General features: G+C 41.6%; 2 protein-coding genes across 2 annotated transcripts in view; one reads left to right on the top strand and one right to left on the bottom strand.

Moving 5' to 3' along the window:
* The window catches only part of OGFOD3 (2-oxoglutarate and iron-dependent oxygenase domain containing 3), a 28,849-nt gene extending 15,961 nt beyond the window's left edge, over positions 1-12,888 (top strand). Inside the window, exon 5 of the mRNA XM_014952821.1 lies at positions 10,351-12,888. Within this exon, the coding sequence (XP_014808307.1) occupies positions 10,351-10,487 (137 nt within the window). The 3' untranslated portion in view covers positions 10,488-12,888. The remainder of the gene's footprint in view (positions 1-10,350) is intronic.
* LOC106892707 (urotensin-2 receptor-like) overlaps positions 8,555-25,412 on the bottom strand; it is a 51,181-nt gene continuing 34,323 nt past the window's right edge. Inside the window, exon 3 of the mRNA XM_014950107.1 lies at positions 8,555-10,532. The gene's annotated coding sequence lies outside the window, so the exon portion shown is untranslated. The remainder of the gene's footprint in view (positions 10,533-25,412) is intronic.

Raw genomic sequence — 25,412 nt, 5'->3', positions numbered from 1 at the left:
CTTGCCTGTCACATCCTGCTGCTGCTTCAAATGCTGTCACAGCACTTTGTGTTTAAGGATCTGTCTTAACCAGACAGTTGGGAACAGGGAAAACTGTTTTGTTAAAAGTGGAGCTTAATTTTAAAACAAATCACTTCTCTAAGTCTGTATCACTGGTGAATTGTATATAAGTCCCAATTCTCACAATGAGTGAAAGTCTCTCAATATAATTTGTAGCATGGTCTCTATAAATTGCCTGGTTCAATTATTAACAAACACCTCTAGCTTTAAGAAAGAATTATAATTTATTAGCCTAGAGGCTCCTGAGGTTTTTCCTTTAGTGGACATGAACGAGTCACCACTGTGGTACCAGTTGACTTGTACAGACCTTTGGATAATTCTTAACCAAATGCGGCATCAAGGAACACATCTTTCTTATGCCCTGATGGGCTTCAGAAGTATATATGTGTCCTTTGACTTAAGTCAGGACCTCTGTCTGCAGCAAGAAACTCACTGTACCATGAGTAAGAGAATTCTCAGTGCCAAGTAAAATACTAATTTAAAAAGAAAGCATTTTTTGGACAAAGGAACCGTTCTGAAGTAGTATCAGTAGCTTTTAAATGTCTGTGAATTCTATTTCTGAAGTTGTCATATTGGCATTTTTTCTCTCCTTTGCACCAGGGATAGCTCTGCTCAAAAAACCAAAAGAAATAAAGCAATGTTTAGAATGAGGTCCTTCAAAATGAAACCCATGGCCCTTTCAACATTAACTTCCCTTTGCTTGCCTGAGACCTTGTTTAGTAACCCTCAATAGATATAGGAGGATTAAGAATAAATGGCAAAAATCAAGGTACTCCTTTTTCAGTGTTAAAATTGGTATATGTTCTGCTGCTTCTATATCAGTGTAAATAGTATTTAAAATTGCATAATTTTGGAGAGTCTTGTGTAAATTTAGGGACTGGCAATACTAGACAGGTCACAGACTTCACTTTACCATACAGGGTAGATGAAATCCTGTGACTGGAATGAAATCTCAGTTTCAGTTGTGTGTTCCTTATTTGCATGTACATTTCTTTGTTTTAAGGTCAGCTTTGTTGCACTTATTTTCAACTCAAAAAGGAATTTGTTCTTCAAACAAGTTGCTTATTATATAAGGGTAGAAGAAAAGGTCGCAATCACTTCTGTGTGTTCGTGGAAGAAAATAATCTGTGGAGCAAAATTAATTCTGTGCATTGGAGAGTGAAATGTGACTCTTCCTGTCAGAATTGTGTTTCGGGAAGTGTAAAAATATTTCAGATGGAGATATAAGCTTTGGGGACTTGTGAAGTTGGGTTATTCTTCATTTAGAATGAAAAAAAGTGCATGCTTAAAGCCTGAGCCATTAGTTTTTGTGCCCAGGTAAGGAAAAACATACATTTAAGAATGCATATGCAGCTCTCTCATAGTGCAGGGTTTCAGGGTGGCTGTGTGTACATTCACCAAGATTAGTGTAGCTTTATTGCAGGGGTCAGATATCAGTCAGAGCCTGTAACCATGAGAATAATTGCAGTATGCAAAGTTAAGTGGTGGGAATTTGTCGTATCTTTATTTTATCGTGGTCTTTAAAAAAATAATCTTTTTGGAGGAACTCACTACTAAAGGCTGAAGAAATGCAGCAGAGTGACACAAAGTGCAATAATATGAAAAGTAAGATTTCCAGATTCAGGAGCCCCACAACAGCATTAATACAAGGTGAGAAATGTGGTTAAAGCACATATTTAGTAATCCATCTTGTATCATGGAACAGTGGAATTTTTCCCACCTGAGTATAGCTAGTCTGATTTCTCTCTATGTTTAATCTGTATCATCCAGATTCGGTCTAGATCATGATAATCTTCTGGTTCTTGTATCATGGAACAGTGGAATTTTTCCCCCCCCCGAGTATAGCGAGTCTGATTTCTCTCTACGTTTAATCTGTATCATCCAGACTCAGTCTAGATCATGATAATCTTCTGGTATTCCTTCTTTTAGTTTTGCTCCAATCAGTAAAGCTAGAGCACATCCTGATGTTAAATCAGTAACAACTGAAAGTTGAGAACTTTATTTTTTCCTTAAAAATCAGTCCACAGAAGGGAGCTTTCATTCCTAGAGAAGAATAAATGGAGCTGGCATTAGCAGCTGCAGTAATAACGAGCTTTGCAAAGTTCACAGGTTGTAGGAGAGCAGTTCTTACTGATTTGCAATACTAATCACAGACAGTACCTGGGACTGGGAAGATGATTGCAAAGAGAAGTGGTAGAAAAAGGAGGACCTGTTGCAATTGTGACAAAAGTACATAGAAAATATCTCAATAGCTCCTCATTTCTTTGTAGAACTCCGAGAATTTTTCTTTAGCTTTCTGTTTTGTCTTCTGTGGGAAGACAACTGTCATCCAGACCGTGTATTCCAGCATTTCGTACTCCAGTGGTGCCTTATGATAGGTTTATGATGGCATTAAATGAAATAATCTTTTAACTGGGCCCATAAAGCAATAAGGACCTGGGAAGCATAGGTCAGACATGCAATTCACATGCTGCTTATATGGATTTCTTCATACAAAATACCCTGCTTTGTTGAGGGCATCTGTTATCGAGGGCAGTAAGGGTTATTGTACACTGTCTGGACCATTGAAAGAACTGGGAGGTACTGGGCGTATGGGGGGGGAGTTAAACATGTCTTGTGTTATGGTGCTGCACAGAGCATTGTCAGTATTGAGACTTGGCCTCTAAGGCTTTTTTTCCCTTGATAAAATACCTAGTTATAAATGAACACATGTAGCCTGCACTTTATGTGCTTTTCATTGCTTGCTGCACAGGATTTAGTTTTATATAATGCATATACAAGCCAATATTTCACAAATTGGATTTGATACTGCTAGACAAATATACAGCAAAGCTGAAGGCAAAAAGCAGGAGTGGAGGGAAATCAGCTCCAGCCAGTTACTTGATGACATTCAGGTGATGTAACAGATAAAGAAAAACAAAAATGCCAAATTAACGGCTGGTTCAGCTGTGTTACGCTGTGTAGTTCAGTAATGACGTTTTATTTCTCAGTTCCTAAGCTTTGTGAGTGTTAATGTCACACACCAGAGGTGCTATCATGAAGTCTTTTTGTTTAAAGGCCACTTTTTGAATAAGAAATGAGCAGCAGAAGTTTCCCTTGTGTTTATGCTTCAGTGACTTACTAAATGTAAGGATGAATTCCTTCTCTATCAGAAAGCTAAAACCTAGAATTCTGGTATCTGTGTGATTTGACTCTACTAAACACACCATGTTTAGCCAGGTCAAGAGAAGCAGAATAGATGATCTGGAGGAATTTCATGTGCAGCCCAGATGCTGTAGCACAGGAGAGCAGAGTGGACTGGCCAGTACTGGCTGGGTGAGGCTGAGACCGGAGGGGAGACCTGGAGGCATGTCCCTGTCCTCTTGGATGTAGGGCAAAGAAATGGAGCCAAAACGCCTTGGTGAGACTCAGTATTTGTGATTTGGGAAGAGCACAGCTCCTTCTAAATGCTTCAGGAGGTTGTCACACCTTTGGACATAATGTACAGAGCAGCAGCTCCTGTTATTTTGAGCAACCAACTGCGCTGATGGGAGAGAAGCAGGCAGGGATTCTGTGGAACTCTAAAAATGCTCATGTAATTTTAGTAGGAAATAATTAAGTTCACTTAGTTTCTTTAAAAACTGTAATTTGGAACTTTTCGGTCCAGGTGCTTCTGAATTTAAAGTAGCAGAAAGTACTTTTAAAAGGATTGGTAGTTCTTCTACAAATGACAAGTTGGCTGTGGGAGAACTCGCTACGTGAAGCTGTGATTTTATTTATAACAGCAAGTAATTTCTGTCTAGTAAATAAATTCAGGACAAGTCTGTAAGTTTCATTAGATGCCCAGTGAAGTGTTTGTGGTTTTTTTTTTTTTTTTTGACCATAGGATTCTTTATGCTTCTGTGCTTGATGTGTATGTAGCAAAATTGCCCTCTTTTCACCCAGATCAGGGCACTCGCAGATGCTGTCATTCCATGTCACTTTTGTGGGGTTTGTTTAAGGGCTTGCTAAAAGCTCTCCCCATTCAACATTTACTTATAAGTAATTGAATAAGTGTATCTTTTAAATAACTTTTATGTGCAATTACAGAAAATATTATTACCAGATTATTTGCCTAATGATATGGTGGTTTTTCTTGGACACTTTACATTAGGATTAATTGCTAATTCTTCCTCAATAAGTGACAAGGACGAGAACACAAATGTGTTTGTGCAGCTTCCTCAGCAGTGCTTCTGTCTTGGTGTCACTCAGCAGATGAGATGCAGTTTTTCCTTCTTTCCTGAGCAACATTTAGAATGGATAAATGTTAAGCAGTCAAAGCTGTCACTGCACAAGATGAAAGATGCTGAATAGATCTGGAGTGCCAAATAAACTGTTCCTGCTTCCCTTTAATCAGGCAGATGAGCTGCTTCATTTCCCTCTGAACAGCAGCTCAGTCTTCCCAGTCCCCCCACCCTGTTGCCATGGGCAGTGATGGGGGTGAGACCTCTCCCCCCAGCCCTGCTTGGCACCCCTTCCAGCCACAGCTTAAGCAGACCAAGGAGAACACTGAGGGGACAATTACCATTCTCTTGTTTGCATGACTGAGTGGCTGAGACAATCTAACACATAATTTGTGGTTTCTCCTTGCTGTCCTCATGACCTGAGGAGTTTACAAGGAAATTTGAAAGTGGATTAAGCTAGAAGGGCCAGAAGGATGCTGCCAGGAAAGCAGAAGGGGTTAGTAGTATCATGTGAAGGGGCTTGTGAAACAGGCATGCTGCAACCAGAAAATGATTGCCAAACTTGCTATTAATGTGAATGCCCTGTTCCATGTGTAATCAGAACAACTGCAGCTGGAAGGGACCTCTGGATGTCACCTCCTCCATGCCCCCTGCCCAGAAATCAGGCAGAGGAGACACAGAGGTAGCAAACCATGTGTGCCTGAGACAGACCTGAGGGACCTCAGGATCTGAGTGCTGCACTCGTGTGTGCTAATGATATGACCCTGAGCAACCTGATGGCACTCAGAAGTTGGATATAATTTAAAGGTTGGCCTTGTTTTGAGACAGGAAATAGGACCGGATGACCTCCCAAAGTCTCTTCCAACCCAAGTTATGCAATGAATTTCTAATATTAGAGGCATAACAATCTTGTAGTATTTTTTCTTACAAGCACTGAGGTACATTAATTTATAACATGATGTAGGAAATACATGAAAGGACTCTGAGAACCATACAAAATATTAATCTGGCATGCCTTACTACTTTTTCTCTTGCCAGAAGAACAACAACAGAGTGGGGTTCTTTTTATAATACTTGTGAAACAGAACGTGTGTTAACTGCAAAGTACCATAATGGCGTTTACTAATTAATTTCAACAGTAACCTTGCTAGAATAGGTCAGTCCTAACTTCATTTTAGACACAAACAAATGAGAGAGTAAGTGGTTTTGTTGAAGTCACAGTTACATGTCAAGGGCAGAGTTGTCATTGAAAGTTGTTCCCTTTCTATATTCCTCCAGTCTATACTGCCTCACAGTAGAGGGTTTAGAGAGCAAATTGTAGGCAGCTTGTTTATGGAAGTGCAACTGAATGTTAAAATTCATGGATAAAACCTCCTGAGAGCAAGCCTTACAGGGATACTTACGATTTACTGTCATATATAGCTGAATGCACAATTCTCTCACCTTTATTCTGCTTCTTGCAGTGGCTATATTTTCTGAGTACTGAAGAATTCATTTCTAAAAGGGGCAGTTATGGATGCAATTAAAACAAGCAAAAGCAGGGAAAAGCAAAAGCACATAGTTAATATAGTGGTTTGGTTTGAGTAATTAAATGGGACATAATTGCTGCATACTGAAATATCTATTGCTGCTGCTGCTTGTTAAGTATTATTCCTGAAAATAAGGGTGTTCCTTCATCTAAATTTGGACCACATAAAATTCATAGCAGTGGAGTTTGTGATTGGCACTTGTATGTCTTTATAAATAATGATTCTCGTGGGTCAGTGCAAAAATTGACTCTCGGGAGAATAAGTGGTTACTTCTAATACAATTTAGGTCGTGCTCCCTGTAAGAGGAGCGAGACCTTTCCTGTTTTTCACATCACAAGCCTTTCTCAGTCTGACAGCTTTTAAGAGCTTGACCTGTGTCTGTGACACTGAAGACCGGGCTCAGTTTTGATGGATGCTGTGGTGCTGAGCTTGTTAGTGGTTCCTCGTCCTGAGTGGCATATTTAAATGACTTTGCACCTGAGTTTTCCATGACGTTTCTACTTTCATGCCCAATATAACATAGCCTTTGTTTACTCTTAATTTTTTAAAACTTGTGTGAATGCTTAAGGGCCACAGAAAGAAGGGAATGAGAAGCAGCTCCACCTGTGGATGAGACTTGTGAGTAATCTCCGTAGGGAAACGGAGCAGAAGGTGTTACCTGTGAGCTGGAAAGGGGAGGGAATACATCACAAACACTTCCTGCAGTCTGCAAGGAACAGAAGCTCATCAGTTGAGCTGTTATTGGACCACACTCCACCTTGAAACATCATTTCTAGTAGAGAAAACATGGAAAGGAAGAATAAACAAGCTGTAGCTTCAGGTATTGTTGTCAAAGAGAGATCAAAGGCAAGGATTGATTATTTCTGTTCCTGTAGAGATATGCAGGCCAGCTAATCATTCAGAAACAGCCTCCTCCAGGTCTTGTGGTCGCTGCAAATCTTTTGAATTCTTTGTTTTGCTCTTCTAATAAGAAAGGTGAGAACAAGTGCATTTGTGTGGGAGGAAATTCCTCCAGTCCATTGTGGCACTCTTCATGGGAATTGGGCTGGAGCACAGCTTACTCCCTGATACTAGACAGCCTGATGGAAATCTTGAAGCCACTTGGGAACAGCTATAAAGAAAATTTAAGTGTTTATGGGCAGAAAAGACAAAAGAGCATGGATAGAAGTGCCCACAGAATGTATTTTTTTTTATCTAACATGGGGGCTGTTTGTCCCAAGTGTTAAAAGCACTAAATGCTGTGGTGTGCTGCAGTTACTGCTGTGGGATGTTGTGCCCGATTGACTTCTTGTGGAATGGAAAGTGGAGATGAGGAGATGATAGATAGTAGATGTGAGAGGGCACCCGATGGTTTCAAGTAATTTATGGATCTAAAACTCTTCCCTGAGGTTCAGGTACTGGTCAAAGCAGTGAAATTAAAGAAGCAATGGAGGTTTTGGCACCTTGCAGTGATTGGGGAAAATGAGTTAAATGTTCACAATCAGGATGAAATATTTCTCAGACTATAGATGGAAAAAACAAAGTCTTTCTAGTTTTTTTTTTACTGTTGGCGTCACTTCTAACCCTAGCACACTCCATTCCAATCTTCATCCTTCAGAACATAGCCCAGACACTGGCCTCTTTCTGAAAGCTTAGAAGTATCAGCCTCAAAACAGGGCAGTGATCCCTTTTCTGTTTCTTCCTCTCTAAAAATTCATCCCTTGAGGACCAGGGATTAAACACTTTCTCTTTTTTGGTTAGATAATATGCTATGAAAATGGATTGGGTAGTAGCTTGTGATCTCAAAAAAAGCTTATACTTTTAACAGTAAGTGTTCATAAATCCAACTGAAATTATGTGCTAGGAGGTGGTAGGCAGGATTTCTTTAGCGGAGCAGAAAAGCACGTTGGAAAGAAATCTGTGCAGGCAGGTAGGAGGAGGGGAGAAGAAAAGGAAAAGACCTGTTTGAGGCTATTGTTAAATAATGAAAGAAAAGGACAAAGGAAATGGGTTTAGAATTTTACACACTTTCTCCGGAGCCTTTGTCACTCAAATGTTTCATCAGGAAATTTTAAGTAACACTTAAAGTGCACTTTAAACACTGAATGCAATCTCACAGCTAAAACTAGGCCTATATTGCATATGATCCCACTAACTTGCTAATGTGTTCATACTTTGGAACTTTGGGGCTTAAAATCTTAACTCAAAATTGATCAAAAAGCCACGTAGAACAAGGACATAACAGGGTTATAACCTAGGAGTAGGTCCATGCTTTCTTAAGGAACCTTCTTAGACCTGACCTGCTTGCTTTCTTGTACTGATTTAATTTTTAAGTGGCTTCCATATATTGTGTTTTGAAGCAGGATTATGAAGGGTCCAGTCTCAGTGTGCTTGAACATCCTACAGGTCATCTGGTAATGGTACAGCTGCATTTTAACTGAAAATGATATTGCCAAATATTCCTCAAAGGTTTTGTCAGATGGAATGGGAATTAACATTCTTTACCCTCTTTTTGGACATTTATACTATTTAAAATAGTGTACCATGGAGAGAGTGTGCTTTTGCTTCAAAATTTTGCAATGGAAGTTAGTTTAAAAGAAGCACTTCTTCCTCACTTGAAAATAATCTTTGAAAAGTGACTGTAGGCTTGCTCAGTGACTCCAAGACCCCAGTTGACAGATATTGGACCACATGCACAAGGAGCTAGAAGATGCCATATATATGAAGACATATTTATTAAAGAAAGAAATTAAAAGACATTCTGTATAGCCAAAAAAATCCAGTTTAACTGGCTTAAACAATACACTGAAACATGTCTAACTCTGAATTACTACTTTTTCTAACGAGATCAAACAAAAAAGCTTGAAAACCAGTTTAAGGCAAAGCTTTGGGTGAGTAATTGAGGGACTGATAATAAAGTACTTGAACGATGTTGAAATATGATTTGAAAGGGAAAAAAATTAACTCATGACAAAGGGACTTGGTATGAAATCCTTGAGGGTAGCGCTGGTCATTGCAACACTAATAGGATAGGAGGACATTGTCTTCATTTAGCCTTTCATTCAGGAAAGCTGGACACCAAGGTGTAAATGAGCTGTGTGTATGAATGAATCTACTTTTATATATATATGTATAGCGTTACCAGTTACTGATGTGCAGCCAGAGGCAGAGAAGAGTATGATATGACTTCTGCTTGGCAATTATGAGAGACTATGTGAACTATGAGAGATTAAATGTGATCTGCAGCTGAACGTGCAAGGGACACAGGGGCTGCTCAAATGGACCTTGGAGGTCAGTGGGCAAACTGAGCTCTGTAAGGCCAGTCCAGTTTTGTTCAAATCTCCCATGTGCTGCTTAGCAGTGTGCAAGCAAAAGAACTTCTGGATCTTTTGGATCAATTCTAGAGCAGAAAACTAGCTACGTGTCTGGTGCCTGTTTCTGCAGAGGAGATCACATAATGGTTGGAACAGTTTTTCTTGTACAACTTTTTAAGTAGGCATCTAAGTGTTTCATTTTGCCTGATTGTGAATGAGTCCCAGGCAGGGTTAGATTGTCAATGGGAGTTCTCTATGATAAGCTTTTTAACAAACTTCAATCTAACTTGAACAGGGGGGAAAAGCCTGAGTGGGAAAACCAGAAGTTATTGGGCTAAACCAGCTGTGCATCTGAGTACTACTGGCTCTCTCAGGAGAATGTGAGAACTCCTACAGAGTTGCATCAGTTCTGAATTAACGTGCTAAATGTCAAACTTCTGTGTTCTCAGAACAGTTTAGTCATGTCAGGGTGCAGAGGGCTCCATTCTGCTGTTTCATCCAGTGGGATGCTAATGGACCTCTGCTGTCATTACCAAAGAAACTGCATTTCACCTTGATGCCACGTCAGGCCTGGAGAACCAGGTGGGTGGTGGTCAACCCTTGGAGAGGATGAAGCACAGGAGTGAGCACTCACATCTATAAAACAATTTCTAAGCCAATGCACTGATGGAGTGGCTCTTTTGAAGGAAAATGAATTTGGATATGTCCCATATGTACTTTTCTAACTGGCTGAACAGTGAGTGATCAGGCTGTGCCCAAAAAGCTATAGCAAATACTTGGTACAAAGCTGGTAAGCTGCCATAGCTGCTTGTGAACCTGCTGAGCATTTTGTCATTGAAGACTTTTTGCCACCTTGGTAGTAATTCCTCCTTCTTTGGTCTTAAATTAGAGCCCAGACTAGAAGGGGAGCAGGGAGGAAATCAATGCACTTTGCTGGCAGCCACTTAGAGTTGCTTGGTTTTGTTTTTTTTGAGGCAACTAAGAACTGGCTTCAGATGTTCTCGGCTTCCTCCTGCCTTTTATAAACTATGAGATACGGTGGAATTACGTCTCCAGTTTTGTAGCACAAAGGATTAATGTATGTTTTAAACAGTACATAAAGCTGTCAGAGCGCAGCATAAGCTGGTAACAGTTTGTCTTTGTGATGACCGATGGGCTCTCGGGCAGCTGGGGCACAGTCCAACTGAGACAACAGCAGAACTGTGGAGAGAGCTGATAGCTGAGTGCCAGACTCCACGCCGCTGATTAAATGCTTTGTCTTTACAGGCCGGGTTTCATTTTTCACCTCTGGATCAGAGAACCTTCATCGGGTGGAAAAGGTCCACTGGGGCACTCGCTATGCCATCACCATCTCCTTCACTTGCAACCCAGACCATGGCATTGGGGATCCAGTCTTGATGTAACTCCTCCAGGGATGGAATATGAGGTCAAATGGAATGAGAGAAGCCCTGCAAAAGGAGAGAAAAGAGGGAGATGACATCTCTTGTAACCTCACATTCAATTACAATTTCCCAGCTGTATTAATATATTACAATACACTTTGTTTTCACATGTCCTTTCCCATAAATGTTGCAAACGGTGCCTTAAAGACCATCTGAAATTTGATGTATTCTGAAAATGGTTTGTCTTCATGTCCTGAAGGGATAGGCCGCAAAGTAGAGTTCCAGAGTGGGCTCTCTTAATTATTTTTTTTTAAAACTCTTCAGTTTAAAAGATACGATCTTTTGGACTATGTCCTGATATGACTCCCCGTGCTGTTGTTACCTGTTTATTTAGTCTCTTCAGTTACAAGATGAGTGTTATTCTTCTGAACGTACCTTCTGTTGAGAGGAATGTATTCTCCGTAGGGTGGGCATTAATGGGCAATACACCTGTGGTTTGACTACTGGGACTTGAATTCTTTTTTAATGAATTACTGCAGACATTTTCTGCTACAAATGCGGACTAGTTAATACAAAGGCAGAAATACAGTTCTTGGGTTGGCCAGAAAGCCTATTGCTTTTGGTTTGCAGATGCTTTGTGCCAGGGAAGGTCACTGCATGAGATCCCCCTGATCAGAATGCAGCATTCCCCACTCACCTTGTTTTCTTTGGGTCTTAATGAAAATGATCAGTCCCCTGGTTGGAAGCCTGATGTCAGGGTTAAGAGCTCTTTATGGAGATGGCTTGACCGTGTAACCCCGTACATTCAGTAAATACTAAAAAGAAGAGCTGGGCAGAGAACCAGTCCAGCCTCTGGATTCATTGGTACCTACTTCCCAGGGAGGGCAGTGGGGTTGGGGTGGTGCCCAGCTGAGGAAAAAGCTAGTTTTGGTGTGGTTTTTCCATAGACCAGTTCTGGCCTCCTTAGACTGGATCCTGTAAACCCTGGCTGTGTGGAAGGGCTGGGTAACAAAACCACATGGACCAGTGGGCTCTGAGCATAACTGGTGTCCACCTGTGCTTTCAACTGATACGGTCTCAAGCTGGAGCCTTGATCGTAAAACACTTGAAAACATCTATTTGGCTTACATGTAATCTTAAATCCAAGCTGAAGGAAGCTTTTTTTGTTGTTGTTGACACAACTTCCTAATTGTGAAATACTGTGTGTTATTTTGTCTAAAACAATGTTTTACCTGTTTCAGAAAGTCTCTCAATAGCTCTTTTTGGACTTCTCCTTTTTTTTTCAGTTTAGTATGAAGACTTTTTTCCTATTAACTAGGACCATTAGTCTGTGATGTTCCTTGAATAATAAATTGCAAGGACTTCAGAAGAGAGGGGATGATTGCACTGCGGTACAGAAAGTAACAAACAAATGCATAATCTTACCAACTCCCTTGCTTTCTTATTAGGTGGATCAGCACATTAGTAAGTAAATGGTAGGAAAACCAATGTTTTTTCTTAATCATATCTTGAAGCAAACATGTTGATTTATTAATAGTCTGTATAATTTCTGTGAAACACTTTGAAAATCTGGAATTGTGCTTTGATTTTTTTTTTTGTTCTGTTTTCATCTACCCTTTTATGGAAATAATAGGTATTGGGGGGGGTTACACTGAAGCTCAATATTAAGAGGAATGTTGACAGGACACTTGAACTTGTTCTGCTGTGAGTGTTCACGTTGGCACACCAGCAAGATTAGTCTTCCGTAATTTCATTTCTTTGTACTCAAACTTGACAAAGGCTTCCTTGTGTGTGCTAACGAGGAAGAATTGTTAAAATGCCTGGATGCTAGGAAATAATAAAGTCAGTTGGGTTCCATATCTAAATACTTGCCTCGAAACCTGTTAATTCTGAGAAATTTGCTTTACACCCAGGTTGTAAGTCTATGAAGACAGACCAAGATCATCATCAGGTACTTTACTGGCTTAAAAACTTGATTCCTAACATTATCTTGAGATTTAAAGGTATGGCCTTTTCCACAAAAAATAGTTGGTGGCAGTGGAATATAAATGTGAATGGACCTGGGTGGATTTGGGTTGGGATTCTCCAGGTTCCAAAATGCTTAGCTTCACCCTAAGTCCTGTCACCACTCTGCAGCACTGTCATATAAATTCCTTTAACACCTTTAAAAGTGTTTGTTAGTCACTTCTGCCTGTCGTACAGGCTTTGAGTTGCATGAAATGGAAATGGCACTTTTGGAGCTGCCCTCTATAAAATACTGCTCAACAGGATCATGTGAGATCATGGGGGAAATCCCAGCTTGTCTCCTTTTGGATCTTCATCTTTTGAAGGTCCTGTGTATTGCAGTATCTCCCAAACATGGTGCCTCTCTCATGCTATGAACTTACTGTCATTTAGAAATAAAATCAAGTTGGTATTTGTCTTTTGGAGTTGTTAAGCTTCAGTAATGTGGTCAATACGATGACCAAAGCTGTCATGTCATTTGTGGAAAAACATGAGCGCTGTGCCTGGTAAGAGTTCATCTTTTGAAGGAAGTATAATAATTCAGTATGCTGCATGCTTCAGTACCAACCAAGATTTTTCTATTTGAAGCCTCAACATCCGGACTACTAAAAGCAATATCTAGATCTATGAAGAAATTAAACAGCAAATGAGGAATTACAGTGCAATCTAAAAGATTCTGACTGCAGCCTCCAGCAGGAACATGGTAACTGCAGAAAGGCTGATGTTCCTGGGCAGAGTGGAATTTGCAGAATTCACTGATGATTAGCAATAAGCTTAGCTTAATTTACTTTAGTCTGCTTAAATACCCTTGAATAATTTTTTATTAATGGTATCTCTTCTCAGTTCTGGACAGATAATTCCAAACTTGAAATACTTCAATTTCCATCTGTCCTTTTTCAGGTTCAGCCTGTCTGTTGCTACTGGGAAATGCCGTGCTGTTTCTTAGAACTCTGATTATGCCGAGGACAGGATTTGTTCTGTTAAACTAGCATAAATCTGACAACAAGCTCCTGCAGACAAGTGCTCTTAATTGAACACACGGTGACGGCAGAATTTGGCTTGATGTTTCCCAGTTGCGGGAGAGCTTTTGTAAAGAGCCCTCGTGGTTCAAAGAAAGCCAGGAAAGGTCAGTACATGTTCAGTGTGAATGGGGGCTAAGTCCTGGCACTACATTTATAGCCTTGTACCTGAAAGCAAGTACTTGTGGCAAGTATCTGGGGATGTTGATTTTTATTTTGAAAGGAAAATACTTGTAAGGAAAGGTAGAGCCTGCTTGTGTGAAAAGTCCCAGGGTGAAACAGAAATACAGCAGGAGAGAAACCACAGATTGAATCCCTGCTAAGAGACTGAGCAAAGCTTCCTGAGGACTTCTGTGAAATTGTACTACTTTTAAAGCTACCCTTCCATTCAAAGGTTTTGGGGAATATCATGAACTCTTGTAAAACTAACAGATATGTGATCAGATTAGGTTTTTAGTGTAAACCTATCTTTCAGTCCCATAGCATGCATTTTATTTTAATTTTTTATCCCATATGACATGATTCTAGGACTTCTGAGTTGACTTCCTGGCATTTCTCATGTATGAAATTTTCATTGTGTAAGCAGCTGTGGAACCATTAATTCAGCTGGAGGTTTGAAAAGGTATATTACGTTGAGATTTTCCTGAATATCTATTGTCCAACTGAAACATTCTGAGCTCCATCCAATGAATTTCAAGTCCAGAAAATGTTTACCCGGATGCTCTATTTGCAAAAAGAGTTCAATTTGGATTTATAGCAGAAATTTAGCTTCATGTCTTATTTATTTTTATTTATAAGGTCAGCATCTCAACAGGGTACTTCTCAAGGCTGTAGTACATAATGATGTGAACACTGAAATAAAAGTGTAGCTGAAATAGCATTGATAATGATTATGCTGTCAAGAAAATCTGGTTTTGTTTCTTCACTTGCAATTTCTAGTACATCTTAATTTCTCCTTTATAACTTTCCTTTCCCCAGTAAAGAAAGATGACTGTCTTTCATATAGTTCCTCACATTCCTTCAATGCCCAGATATCCTTACACAGTGTTCACTCATGAATTGGATCTCTCCAACACACTCATGTACCTTTGTGCAATAATTTTGTCTTGTCTAAGTTCTAGGAATAAAACCAGGAAATATTGCTGGAGAGATCTTTGAGGAAAAGAATAATACAACCAACCACCCTCCTCCCCTTTCCCCCACAAGGAAAAAAAAAAAAAATCCAACTCCTGTATCTGCTTTTTGAGTCTCCTGTGTGGAAATCCAACCAAGCATTCCAAGAGCAACAGGAGAATTATTTCCCCTCTGAACCACAGATGGTTCTGGCGTGTGTTGATGGCCGTCGCCTCATTCAGAAAGGCAATCTCCTCGGGAACCGCGGCCAGGAGAGCCATCGTAAAACGGTAGGTGATTCTCCAGTGAGTGTCTATTGCTCCTTGTAAAACCCCATGAAGAACTATAGCATGCTCTGCCTTATCTCTATTCTTGTAAATCTCCTTAGGAAAGTGATTGTTAATTTTAGGTCACGTTTGCTGAGACCTGCCAGTCAGCTGTCCTCTAGTGATCATCAATTTATCCCTAAAGTATCTGTGTAGATACTTCCTATCTTCCATGTCAGTGTTGGTGACTTGTACTAAAGCTTTTCAGGATGGACTGTACAAAGGAAATAATTGTCCTATTTCCAAACTGCACATCTTTCTTTCATTGTGTCCACCATCTCCCCTCAAATCACTTATTTAATCTCTCAGTTCTGTCCCAGCTTACTTAAAGCTTTTACCCATAGCATATATAGAACAGGATACATAAACTCAGTCTGTTTATTCATAGACTGGCTTCCTAGAACTGCAAAGGAGCTGGCTTTTTCCTATAACCCCTTTAGGCTGTGTGGTGTATTAATCTTTAAGAAGAATTTCTAACAGTGGTGGAGCTGTCAAGTGTTGCTCAATTTTTAAGATTCTTCAGCATTCGTTTTTTCCAAATATTCTCCTATTTTTCTTCCATTACAGGCATTGTCCATACTTGAAACACTCCCCTTAATTTCAGAGATGCTTATTTTCCTATATAGCTGAAATAATGACAAGATAGGGATCGCTGTCTGCTGCTGAGCATTCTTGTCTTTCATGGCAACTTGTGGAGAGCAAGTGTCCTGAATTTTAAAACAGATACTAGAGAAACTCACTTTTTTTTTTTGCTGTTTTTTGTCAGTGACTGCCTTGCAGTAAGGAACTGCTCATAGAGCTGCTCCTTTGTGAAGCCTTACTCACTTCAAGGGGATGCTATGCATGCAGATCAGACTGTGGGATCACAACAAGAAATGCCCTGCTCTGCTAGCTCTTACTGGGAAATCAATAAAGCAGCCTGGAAGTACCATCTCCTTTATTTTTGTAATCTTTAGATAAAGCCAAGCAAAGCAAAAATCTCAAAATATCTAGGTTTACTGCTGGATAATCCCGAGGCTGTCTAATGAGTCTGGACTGGTTGAATTTGCCAGGTGAGAGATATTATTAATAAGGAACTTCATGGAGACTTCACACTGAAGACTCAGTGGTGTAGAAGTAGAGAAGGAGCATGTGCCTGAAACCATGGCGCCTTTCTTTGAAGGAAATATTTCATTTATAGAGAGAAACTGCGATTTATGGAACGTTCCTGCTCCTAGTTTCTGGAAATTTCTTGTAAGAGGCCTGCAGTGTTCAAAAAAAGCTATTTTTAGAAATGTATACCCTTCCTATTCTTTAATTAACAACCAAAAACAAAAAGCCAACTAGGTTACTGAGGCATGAATTTTCTGGACAGACATCTTGAGAATTTGTCTCCTCCTCGTTCCTCAGTTTATGCAATTATGTGAAGCTGTTTATGTAGATGCCTGGACACTTTGCTGCTGACTCCACAGAAAAAAATGTGAATGTTTTCTTTTGAGACTGCTTTTCAGTGCCCAGGATAATGTCTCTGGGTGGATTCACACCTTGGAGATGACCTCCTCAGCATATTAACTTGCCAGCCAAACCATTAAATCGGGGGGGAATAAACAAGGGCAGGTCCTAACGGAGCAGTTCCGCATGTGTTGGCTCTGGGTGGTAGTTTCTTCCATTCCCTCTAGCAGGGAAATGTTTTTATTTCTGATTTATGTTACTGAAGAGGAGACATGTTCTGGGTGTCCTCTCTGCGTATTAGGGCTTAAATGTGATTCACTGAATAACCCTGTAAAAAGGTGGTCATGTTTTACCAGGTGATTGAAAGCTTAAAAGGCTTCTGTGAAACCATAAAAACTCTAAGCCCATTTATTCCCTGCACTCCTCAAAATAAAAGTAGTTAGAAAAGGGATTGTGCATTTGGATTATTTCTACTTTGCTATGAATGTTCTGTGGGCCATAAATGTGGGGCTTTTTTCCTCATTGCTTTCTTTATTTTAAAGGGAGAGAGATGAATTAATTAGTATAGGATTCCCTTCCAGGGGGAGGAATATGATCAAAATAAACTGTTGTTTACTAGTGTGAAAAAAAACCCAAACAAATACAACCAAAGTCAAGCAGAGAGGCAAGTTAAATTGAAAATAGTGTTAGGCAGAGAGCTGCTACAGGAGATCTCTCCCACACCTAAACATCTCTATCAATGTTAAACGGATGTTCCCCCCCACCTTCAGTCTGATTTATTGCTTCATTAGATCGAAGAACTGGAAACCAGGGGCTCTCGGGCAGTAAAGCTCTTACTGTTAAAACCCTTCACAGAACTTTCAACTTTCTTCCTTAATGCCATTTACTTAAGCTATTTATCCTGTCCGTATTCTGTTTGAATAATACTGAATGTTGAGTACACTAAAAGAAGTTGTTGTGCTGCATCCATCAATTTAAGACAAAATGAATGAAGCTTTCTTTTGCGTGTGTCTTCTGTATCAGCTGGGCCTTTTTTAGGTGATGGTGTCCTCCATGTATAGCATCTGTCCAGTGTACCTTTTCTGGCACTGGCAGAGTGATGGTGTCCTCCATGTATAGCATCTGTCTAGTGTACCTTTTCTGGCACTGGCAGAACGTAGACTTGTAAATAAGAAACAATCCAATAAGAAATTAAGACTGAATTCATAGATATACAGAAGTATGCAGAAATTTCCCCTTGTGGGGCAGAAACAATCCAATAAGAAATTAAGACTGAATCCATAAATATATAGAAGTATGCAGAAATTTTCCCCTTGTGGGGTGGAAGAAAAGGTTTGAAAAAATTGGGTTTTTTGAACCGTAAGAAAGGATGATGTTTTACTCATTCTGTAATCCTTTAGTTGAGGTGCAGGGGATGTTCACTCAATCCTCAGTGCTCTCCATTGAGCTTCTACTCTGCTTCTTCATCCTTGTAGAGTTTCTGGAAATCTAGTCCCTCCCTGCTTATTTTCCCTTTCTGATTATGCAAACACTTTGGACATCTTCCATCCATTCAGACCATGTGCAGGCTGGAGGAATCTCATCGTCTCTCCGTCTCGGCAGAGGCACAAAATAAATGCACGTGGCTTTCTCAGGAAGGCTGTTCCCCTCTCCAAGAGTTCCCAGCCCAAAGCACCCAGCTCAGGAGGTGAGGGAGACGCTCGTTCATGTCACTTCTGTTAGTGCCAAGAGCCTTGGAGTCTTCCATCGTCACGGCTGCTGCCTGCTGCCCCTGCTGCCTTTGAGCCTCGGTGTGTTCGTCTCAACAGCTGGGACTCAAGACCTCTTGACTTTGTTTTCTAAATGCTTTTAGCATCTCCAGTTGGCTTTTGAGTCACTAAATTCCAGCATGCTGCAAAAATTATCACTTTCAATACAAGTTAAGCACGTTTCAGCTCTGTACCCAAGGCTTCTATTTAGGCTTTGGCGCAGGCCATTAAAACTTGTCCTCTTCCGAATCATTCTCCTTAAATTAAATACTTCAGCCATAAAGCATGCACGGATGGGCAGTAATCAAAAGCCTTTCCATAGCTGAATTGTACAGGGAGATGCTCTTGAGATGTTCAGGTCTAAATTAATTATTCTGTCCTCTGGTCAGGGCAGCTTTTTGAGTTGGTGAAGGTGTCTGACAGCAGCTCTGCTCTTCACCCAACTCCCTGGGGTAGCACTGGAGTTGTGTGTGCACTTGTAAGGGCTTATACATTGAAGTTACACACGTGGCAAGGGTCATAAGGAGCAGTAGTATCCTCTTATTTGGCCAGTTAGCAGAATTGAAAAAAAACAAAGCTTTGAGCCTTAAAGCCTTGTTTTTAACAAATGAAATGGAGTGAATGAGTTCATGGATCAATTCACTTAAAAAGTAAATGTTGTTGTCTGCCTCTGCCCTGCCCATCAGCTGAACAGGGTTATTGAACCTCAGTTTTTGTTGTCTCTAGTTGTGGATGGACGTGCAGGGGATGGATGTGCAGCAGGGGAGGACGAGGAGCTGGTGAGAGCTTCATTGGGGTACGGAAAAGACAAAGGTGGGAATAAGACTAGGATACTGCAAAATCTTTTTAAATGAGTAAGACTTTAGTTCTCCAATAGCGATGGCATATTTGCTGAACACATTTCTGAGTAGTGCAGCCACACCAGGCTGTATCACTTAGAAGACGAGTATTTTCCAGTTGTGTTGAAGGCCCTGAAAGGTGAGGACAGCGTGTGTACGTCTGAGCCAGCTTGGCTCAGGGAGCATGCCAGTGAGACAAGTAACATCGGTCTTTAAATTAGCTGCCTCGAATTTGAGAGAGGTTATTTTGTTGGGAAGAATGCAGGTGTGGAAAGAATGCCTGACTTAATGAGCTTATCCAATCTCAGTCTCCTTCAAAAGTACTAGCCTGGCCATAAATATTAAAGTAAGTTCCTTTCAGAGATAATAGCCAAGAAGGCTTCCTAACCACATGAGTATTTACCATTCTTAAACAGCTAAAAAGCTGAAACTAATCTGAAATATGAAATTTCCATAAACCTGAGCGTTTTGCAACGTTGGTGTATTGCAACTAAAAGCCAATGTCTGTATTTGGGCAGAGGCTTAAACCGCCCCTGGGCAGGAATGTTTGAGTGACTCTGGTGAAGATTGCTAGTCCTCTGTATTTCTGAAAAATTGTTATTACGGCACCTGAGTCAACTGCAGATTTTTTCTAATCCTAATCCCCTTTAGGGACTGCTCCTGGTCATGCCTGATGGCGGGGGGGGTTTCTGCTGGGGCAGTGCCACCAGCCTGCAGGCACCTCCTGTGCCCTGATGTAGCTCCCCAGCAGTGAGGGTGTCAGCTCCGTGCCACGTTCCTCCTTCCAGGAGACAGTTTCTCTAAACAGTAGAGATGGTGTTTATCCCCAGGGCCAGGACTCCATCAATTTGTCCAGTTTATGTTGGGAAGAAGCAGTAAAACTGCCGCTTACAAGAATTCTGACTGCACACAACTCCTTTCTTGGCTTCCTACGCAGGAAGCCCTCGTGTGCCTTGGTCCCTCAGAAGGTGGGTGGCAACTCTGCTTCTTCATCCTTGTAGAGTTTCTGGAAATCTAGTCCCTCCCTGCTTATTTTCCCTTTCTGATTATGCAAACACTTTGGACATCTTCCATCCATTCAGACCATGTGCAGGCTGGAGGAATCTCATCGTCTCTCTGTCTCGGCAGAGGCACAAAATAAATGCACGTGGCTTTCTCAGGAAGGCTGTTCCCCTCTCCAAGAGTTCCCAGCCCAAAGCACCCAGCTCAGGAGGTGAGGGAGACGCTCGTTCATGTCACTTCTGTTAGTGCCAAGAGCCTTGGAGTCTTCCATCGTCACGGCTGCTGCCTGCTGCCCCTGCTGCCTTTGAGCCTCGGTGTGTTCGTCTCAACAGCTGGGACTCAAGACCTCTTGACTTTGTTTTCTAAATGCTTTTAGCATCTCCAGTTGGCTTTTGAGTCACTGAATTCCAGCATGCTGCAAAAATTATCACTTTCAATACAAGTTAAGCACGTTTCAGCTCTGTACCCAAGGCTTCTATTTAGGCTTTGGCGCAGGCCATTAAAACTTGTCCTCTTCCGAATCATTCTCCTTAAATTAAATACTTCAGCCATAAAGCATGCACGGATGGGCAGTAATCAAAAGCCTTTCCATAGCTGAATTGTACAGGGAGATGCTCTTGAGATGTTCAGGTCTAAATTAATTATTCTGTCCTCTGGTCAGGGCAGCTTTTTGAGTTGGTGAAGGTGTCTGACAGCAGCTCTGCTCTTCACCCAACTCCCTGGGGTAGCACTGGAGTTGTGTGTGCACTTGTAAGGGCTTATACATTGAAGTTACACACGTGGCAAGGGTCATAAGGAGCAGTAGTATCCTCTTATTTGGCCAGTTAGCAGAATTGAAAAAAAACAAAGCTTTGAGCCTTAAAGCCTTGTTTTTAACAAATGAAATGGAGTGAATGAGTTCATGGATCAATTCACTTAAAAAGTAAATGTTGTTGTCTGCCTCTGCCCTGCCCATCAGCTGAACAGGGTTATTGAACCTCAGTTTTTGTTGTCTCTAGTTGTGGATGGACGTGCAGGGGATGGATGTGCAGCAGGGGAGGACGAGGAGCTGGTGAGAGCTTCATTGGGGTACGGAAAAGACAAAGGTGGGAATAAGACTAGGATACTGCAAAATCTTTTTAAATGAGTAAGACTTTAGTTCTCCAATAGCGATGGCATATTTGCTGAACACATTTCTGAGTAGTGCAGCCACACCAGGCTGTATCACTTAGAAGACGAGTATTTTCCAGTTGTGTTGAAGGCCCTGAAAGGTGAGGACAGCGTGCGTACGTCTGAGCCAGCTTGGCTCAGGGACCATGCCAGTGAGACAAGTAACATCGGTCTTTAAATTAGCTGCCTCGAATTTGAGAGAGGTTATTTTGTTGGGAAGAATGCAGGTGTGGAAAGAATGCCTGACTTAATGAGCTTATCCAATCTCAGTCTCCTTCAAAAGTACTAGCCTGGCCATAAATATTAAAGTAAGTTCCTTTCAGAGATAATAGCCAAGAAGGCTTCCTAACCACATGAGGATTTACCATTCTTAAACAGCTATTTAAATTAGCTGCCTCGAATTTGAGAGAGGTTATTTTGTTGGGAAGAATGCAGGTGTGGAAAGAATGCCTGACTTAATGAGCTTATCCAATCTCAGTCTCCTTCAAAAGTACTAGCCTGGCCATAAATATTAAAGTAAGTTCCTTTCAGAGATAATAGCCAAGAAGGCTTCCTAACCACATGAGTATTTACCATTCTTAAACAGCTAAAAAGCTGAAACTAATCTGAAATATGAAATTTCCATAAACCTGAGCGTTTTGCAACGTTGGTGTATTGCAACTAAAAGCCAATGTCTGTATTTGGGCAGAGGCTTAAACCGCCCCTGGGCAGGAATGTTTGAGTGACTCTGGTGAAGATTGCTAGTCCTCTGTATTTCTGAAAAATTGTTATTACGGCACCTGAGTCAACTGCAGATTTTTTCTAATCCTAATCCCCTTTAGGGACTGCTCCTGGTCATGCCTGATGGCGGGGGGGGTTTCTGCTGGGGCAGTGCCACCAGCCTGCAGGCACCTCCTGTGCCCTGATGTAGCTCCCCAGCAGTGAGGGTGTCAGCTCCGTGCCACGTTCCTCCTTCCAGGAGACAGTTTCTCTAAACAGTAGAGATGGTGTTTATCCCCAGGGCCAGGACTCCATCAATTTGTCCAGTTTATGTTGGGAAGAAGCAGTAAAACTGCCGCTTACAAGAATTCTGACTGCACACAACTCCTTTCTTGGCTTCCTACGCAGGAAGCCCTCGTGTGCCTTGGTCCCTCAGAAGGTGGGTGGCAAAGACCACCCCAGGAGGAGGTCCAGGGTATGGTGGGGCCTGGATGGTATGTTCTGGCTGCCGAGTCTGAAGTGCAGTCAGCATCTGGGGTGGGGAGGACACATCTGCCTCTAAGGAGACTCTAAGGAGGTGGTGGCAGCAGAAAAGAAAATGGGAGCTAATGAGAGATAATATTGGGGCTCTTTTGTGGGTCTCAGCAAGGCATTGCAGGTGGTGGGAAGGATAAGGGTGAGAGCTCCTGCTGCTGAAGGAGGTGCTGAGAAGAAGTAAATGTTAAGTCTGGGTAACGGTGAGTGCAGACCAGCAAGGTCTAACATCCCAAATGCCACTTGGTGGGGACTGATATCACGTGGGTACACGTGATGGGGAAAGGTAAAGCTGACTGATGGCCATGGGACTTCAGCAGAGCGTGGGAACCCTTCACAAGAAGAGACTGAAATAGTTTGGGGTTTTTTAGAGAGATTTCACCTAGTACTGAGAGTTGAGATCAGTTTGAAGCACTTCTCTGTACTGTTGACTTTTTGTAGGTTCTTAGGTACCAGTAATGAAAGGAGGCTGGCAAGAGAGGCAGAAAACTCATGCTGCCCTGGCATGCAGCAGAAAGATGCTCTGATGGGGACACTTGGCAGGAAGAAAAGATCCTGACAGCATTGCTGTTGTCCTCTTTGCAGTGCAGGACCTCCAAAATCCAGCAGAAAACTTAGGGGAACGGAATCAGCATGTGGTTGCCTCAGTGGCACACATCCACAGAACCCTCAGAGATGTCCAGCAGGAAGGGCCAGCGAGCACAAAGGCAAGACTGAATGGTTAAAACAGATTTCTACAATTATTTTAAATTTAAAGCTTCTCTGGAATGTGATAAGCTAATTTGCAGCAACGTTTTGCGTAGAGCCTTGCTTTTAAAGCAGGACATTTCAAGAAGAATAGTTAGAAAAACTCTAATTAAGGAACCACTTTGATTAAATGCCACTTCCTTGGCAAGCCAGGAAGAGGACGGGATGGGTGGCTGTCTGGGCTGAGCACTGGTGTGTGGCAGTAGGAGCCAGCCAGGCTCCTGGGGGCCTCTGGCTCTGCTGTGCCGTGGTCTTCCCAAAAATCACCACCCTGGGAGTGAAAGTGGCCCCGAATACACCACCATTAACGCTCCCCCAGGGCATAACGCTGAAATATGAAAATTCCATAAACCTGAGCATTTTGTAACACTGGTGTATTGCAACTAAAAGCCAATATCTGTATTTGGGCAGAGGCTTAAACCGCCCCTGGGCAGGAATGTTTGAGTGACTCGGGTGAAGATTGCTAGTCCGAAAACACTAATTCTAGCCCATGTGTTAACTCGATTCTTTTCCTTGTGGGCAGGAAGAAAATATCCCATAACACTTCTCTACTTGAAATCACAGATCTCTTGAAGAGCTGCCTTATGCCTTGTTAAAGAAAAAAACATAAAAATATTTAAAATCCACTAGATCCCACCAGGAATTTCCTCATCTCCTCAGCAGCCCAGACTCAGAATGGACGAGCTCCATTAATTTGGAGCAGTTTGGCAAAATATTCAATTAAGGACCCAGTGGAGTACTCGAGTAGTTATCATTCCGGATCATTTGTTCTGCCTCTTTGAGAGTTACAACCCTCGACAGGTTTGGATTCCATTTCATTCAACAATTTTGTAACCATGGGTAACTGCAGAAATGATGTGGCTTCGTGCTGCTGCAAGGAGGCTGTCAAGGTTGTCAGGTTTTAAAATCAACCTGCTTTGACAGCTTTTCTGTTTCGCAGAATTTACCTTGCAGACTTTGCTCTGAAAAACCTATTTAAAAATTATTTTCTTTTTCTTGCAGCATTTAAACTAAAAGCGAAATACAAGTAGTTCATGGATGCCTTTTTAAAAAGACTGGTATGTCTCCAGACGTACAAGATCTGGCTTATTCTGGCTTATCTTCTCCCTAACAGAAAAAATAAGTTTACTTTGTTCTGAAGCATGTTGTGAAGGAGGAGGTTCAGTACAGACTCTTCCTCCTCTTCGTTTTGTGCGTTCTACAGGCAGGATTGGAGGAGCCACCAGCTCTTGGAGGCTCTAAACATTTTTCATGTTGGAAGTGCAAAGGGAATAAATCTGCCTGTGGTCTGCAAGGGTTTCAAGGCTATTTTACTTTTTTTTTTCTTCTCTCCTTTCTGAACATCCACGGTTGACTTCCATGCTGGGAGGAGGGGACCCTTTTCACTGGGATGTGCCTGCTGACAGCTGAGTCCCATGGGCATCTCTGAGGTGATAGTGACACCTGACTGATGCTGTGCATGGAGAGTATCATGTGTTAAATTAATCTAGGACAAAGGATAGAAACCCAAGCAAAATAATTATTTAAGATCTGTTTACTAGTGGTTTAAAATTGTACTCATCTCGAGACAAATCTACTTCCCATTTAAAGTCGTTCCCTCAAAACTTTCACAAAAAGTCCTCAAATCCTTTCAGTTACAACCTGCCTGAATTCTCATACAGATGCTTGGTGTTCTTGGTGCAACAGCAAAGACATGACAGTAAGCTGTAAGTGCTTTCTTTTTCTCTTGAGCACTGTCTCACAGAGTCCCCGGAGCCCCTGGAAGCGAGTGTGGGCTCCAGAAAGCATCCTCTGGGTGATAAACTTGCTTCCTGAGCCTTAAATTATCACAAACCTCAAACAGAAGGAACAAGTGCCCAGCAACTGTGTGTGTTAGAAGAGCAGGAACAGAAAAATGACGGGCTCGAAAGCTGTTCTGCTCACACTTACTGGGCTCTGTTAAATGCTCATACTTTGCTATTCTGTCTTTAATGTCAACTTTTTTTTTTTTTCATTGGATGATAATTTGTGCCAGAGTGCTTACAGGTGAGCTGCTTCTAATTAAACAATTCACAGCAGCTTCAGGGAGACCTTAATGCCCATGAAGGCACAAGTTGGAGCTAGTAGGGAATAAGGACCAAAGCCATGGCACCACGAGGTGAAGATGGAGTGCCACCTTGATGGCTGAAGTCGAAGACTTGGAGAGGAATAATTCCTGCTTCCCCCAGCGGTGTGGGTAAGCAAAGCTTTCCAAATGCAGGGAAGGTGAGCCCTGTTTTGGAAGGCTAAATTTAGCAGTGATTAAACCAGCTCTTAATGAACCAAATATTCCCCCTGCTTGCCTTTCCAAATTATT

This window comes from Calidris pugnax, unplaced genomic scaffold (assembly GCF_001431845.1).
Source record: "Calidris pugnax isolate Ruff unplaced genomic scaffold, ASM143184v1 scaffold9, whole genome shotgun sequence".
NCBI lineage: Eukaryota > Metazoa > Chordata > Aves > Charadriiformes > Scolopacidae > Calidris > Calidris pugnax.
Note: the sequence above shows the minus strand (reverse complement) of the source record. Positions and strands in the feature narration are given on the sequence as shown.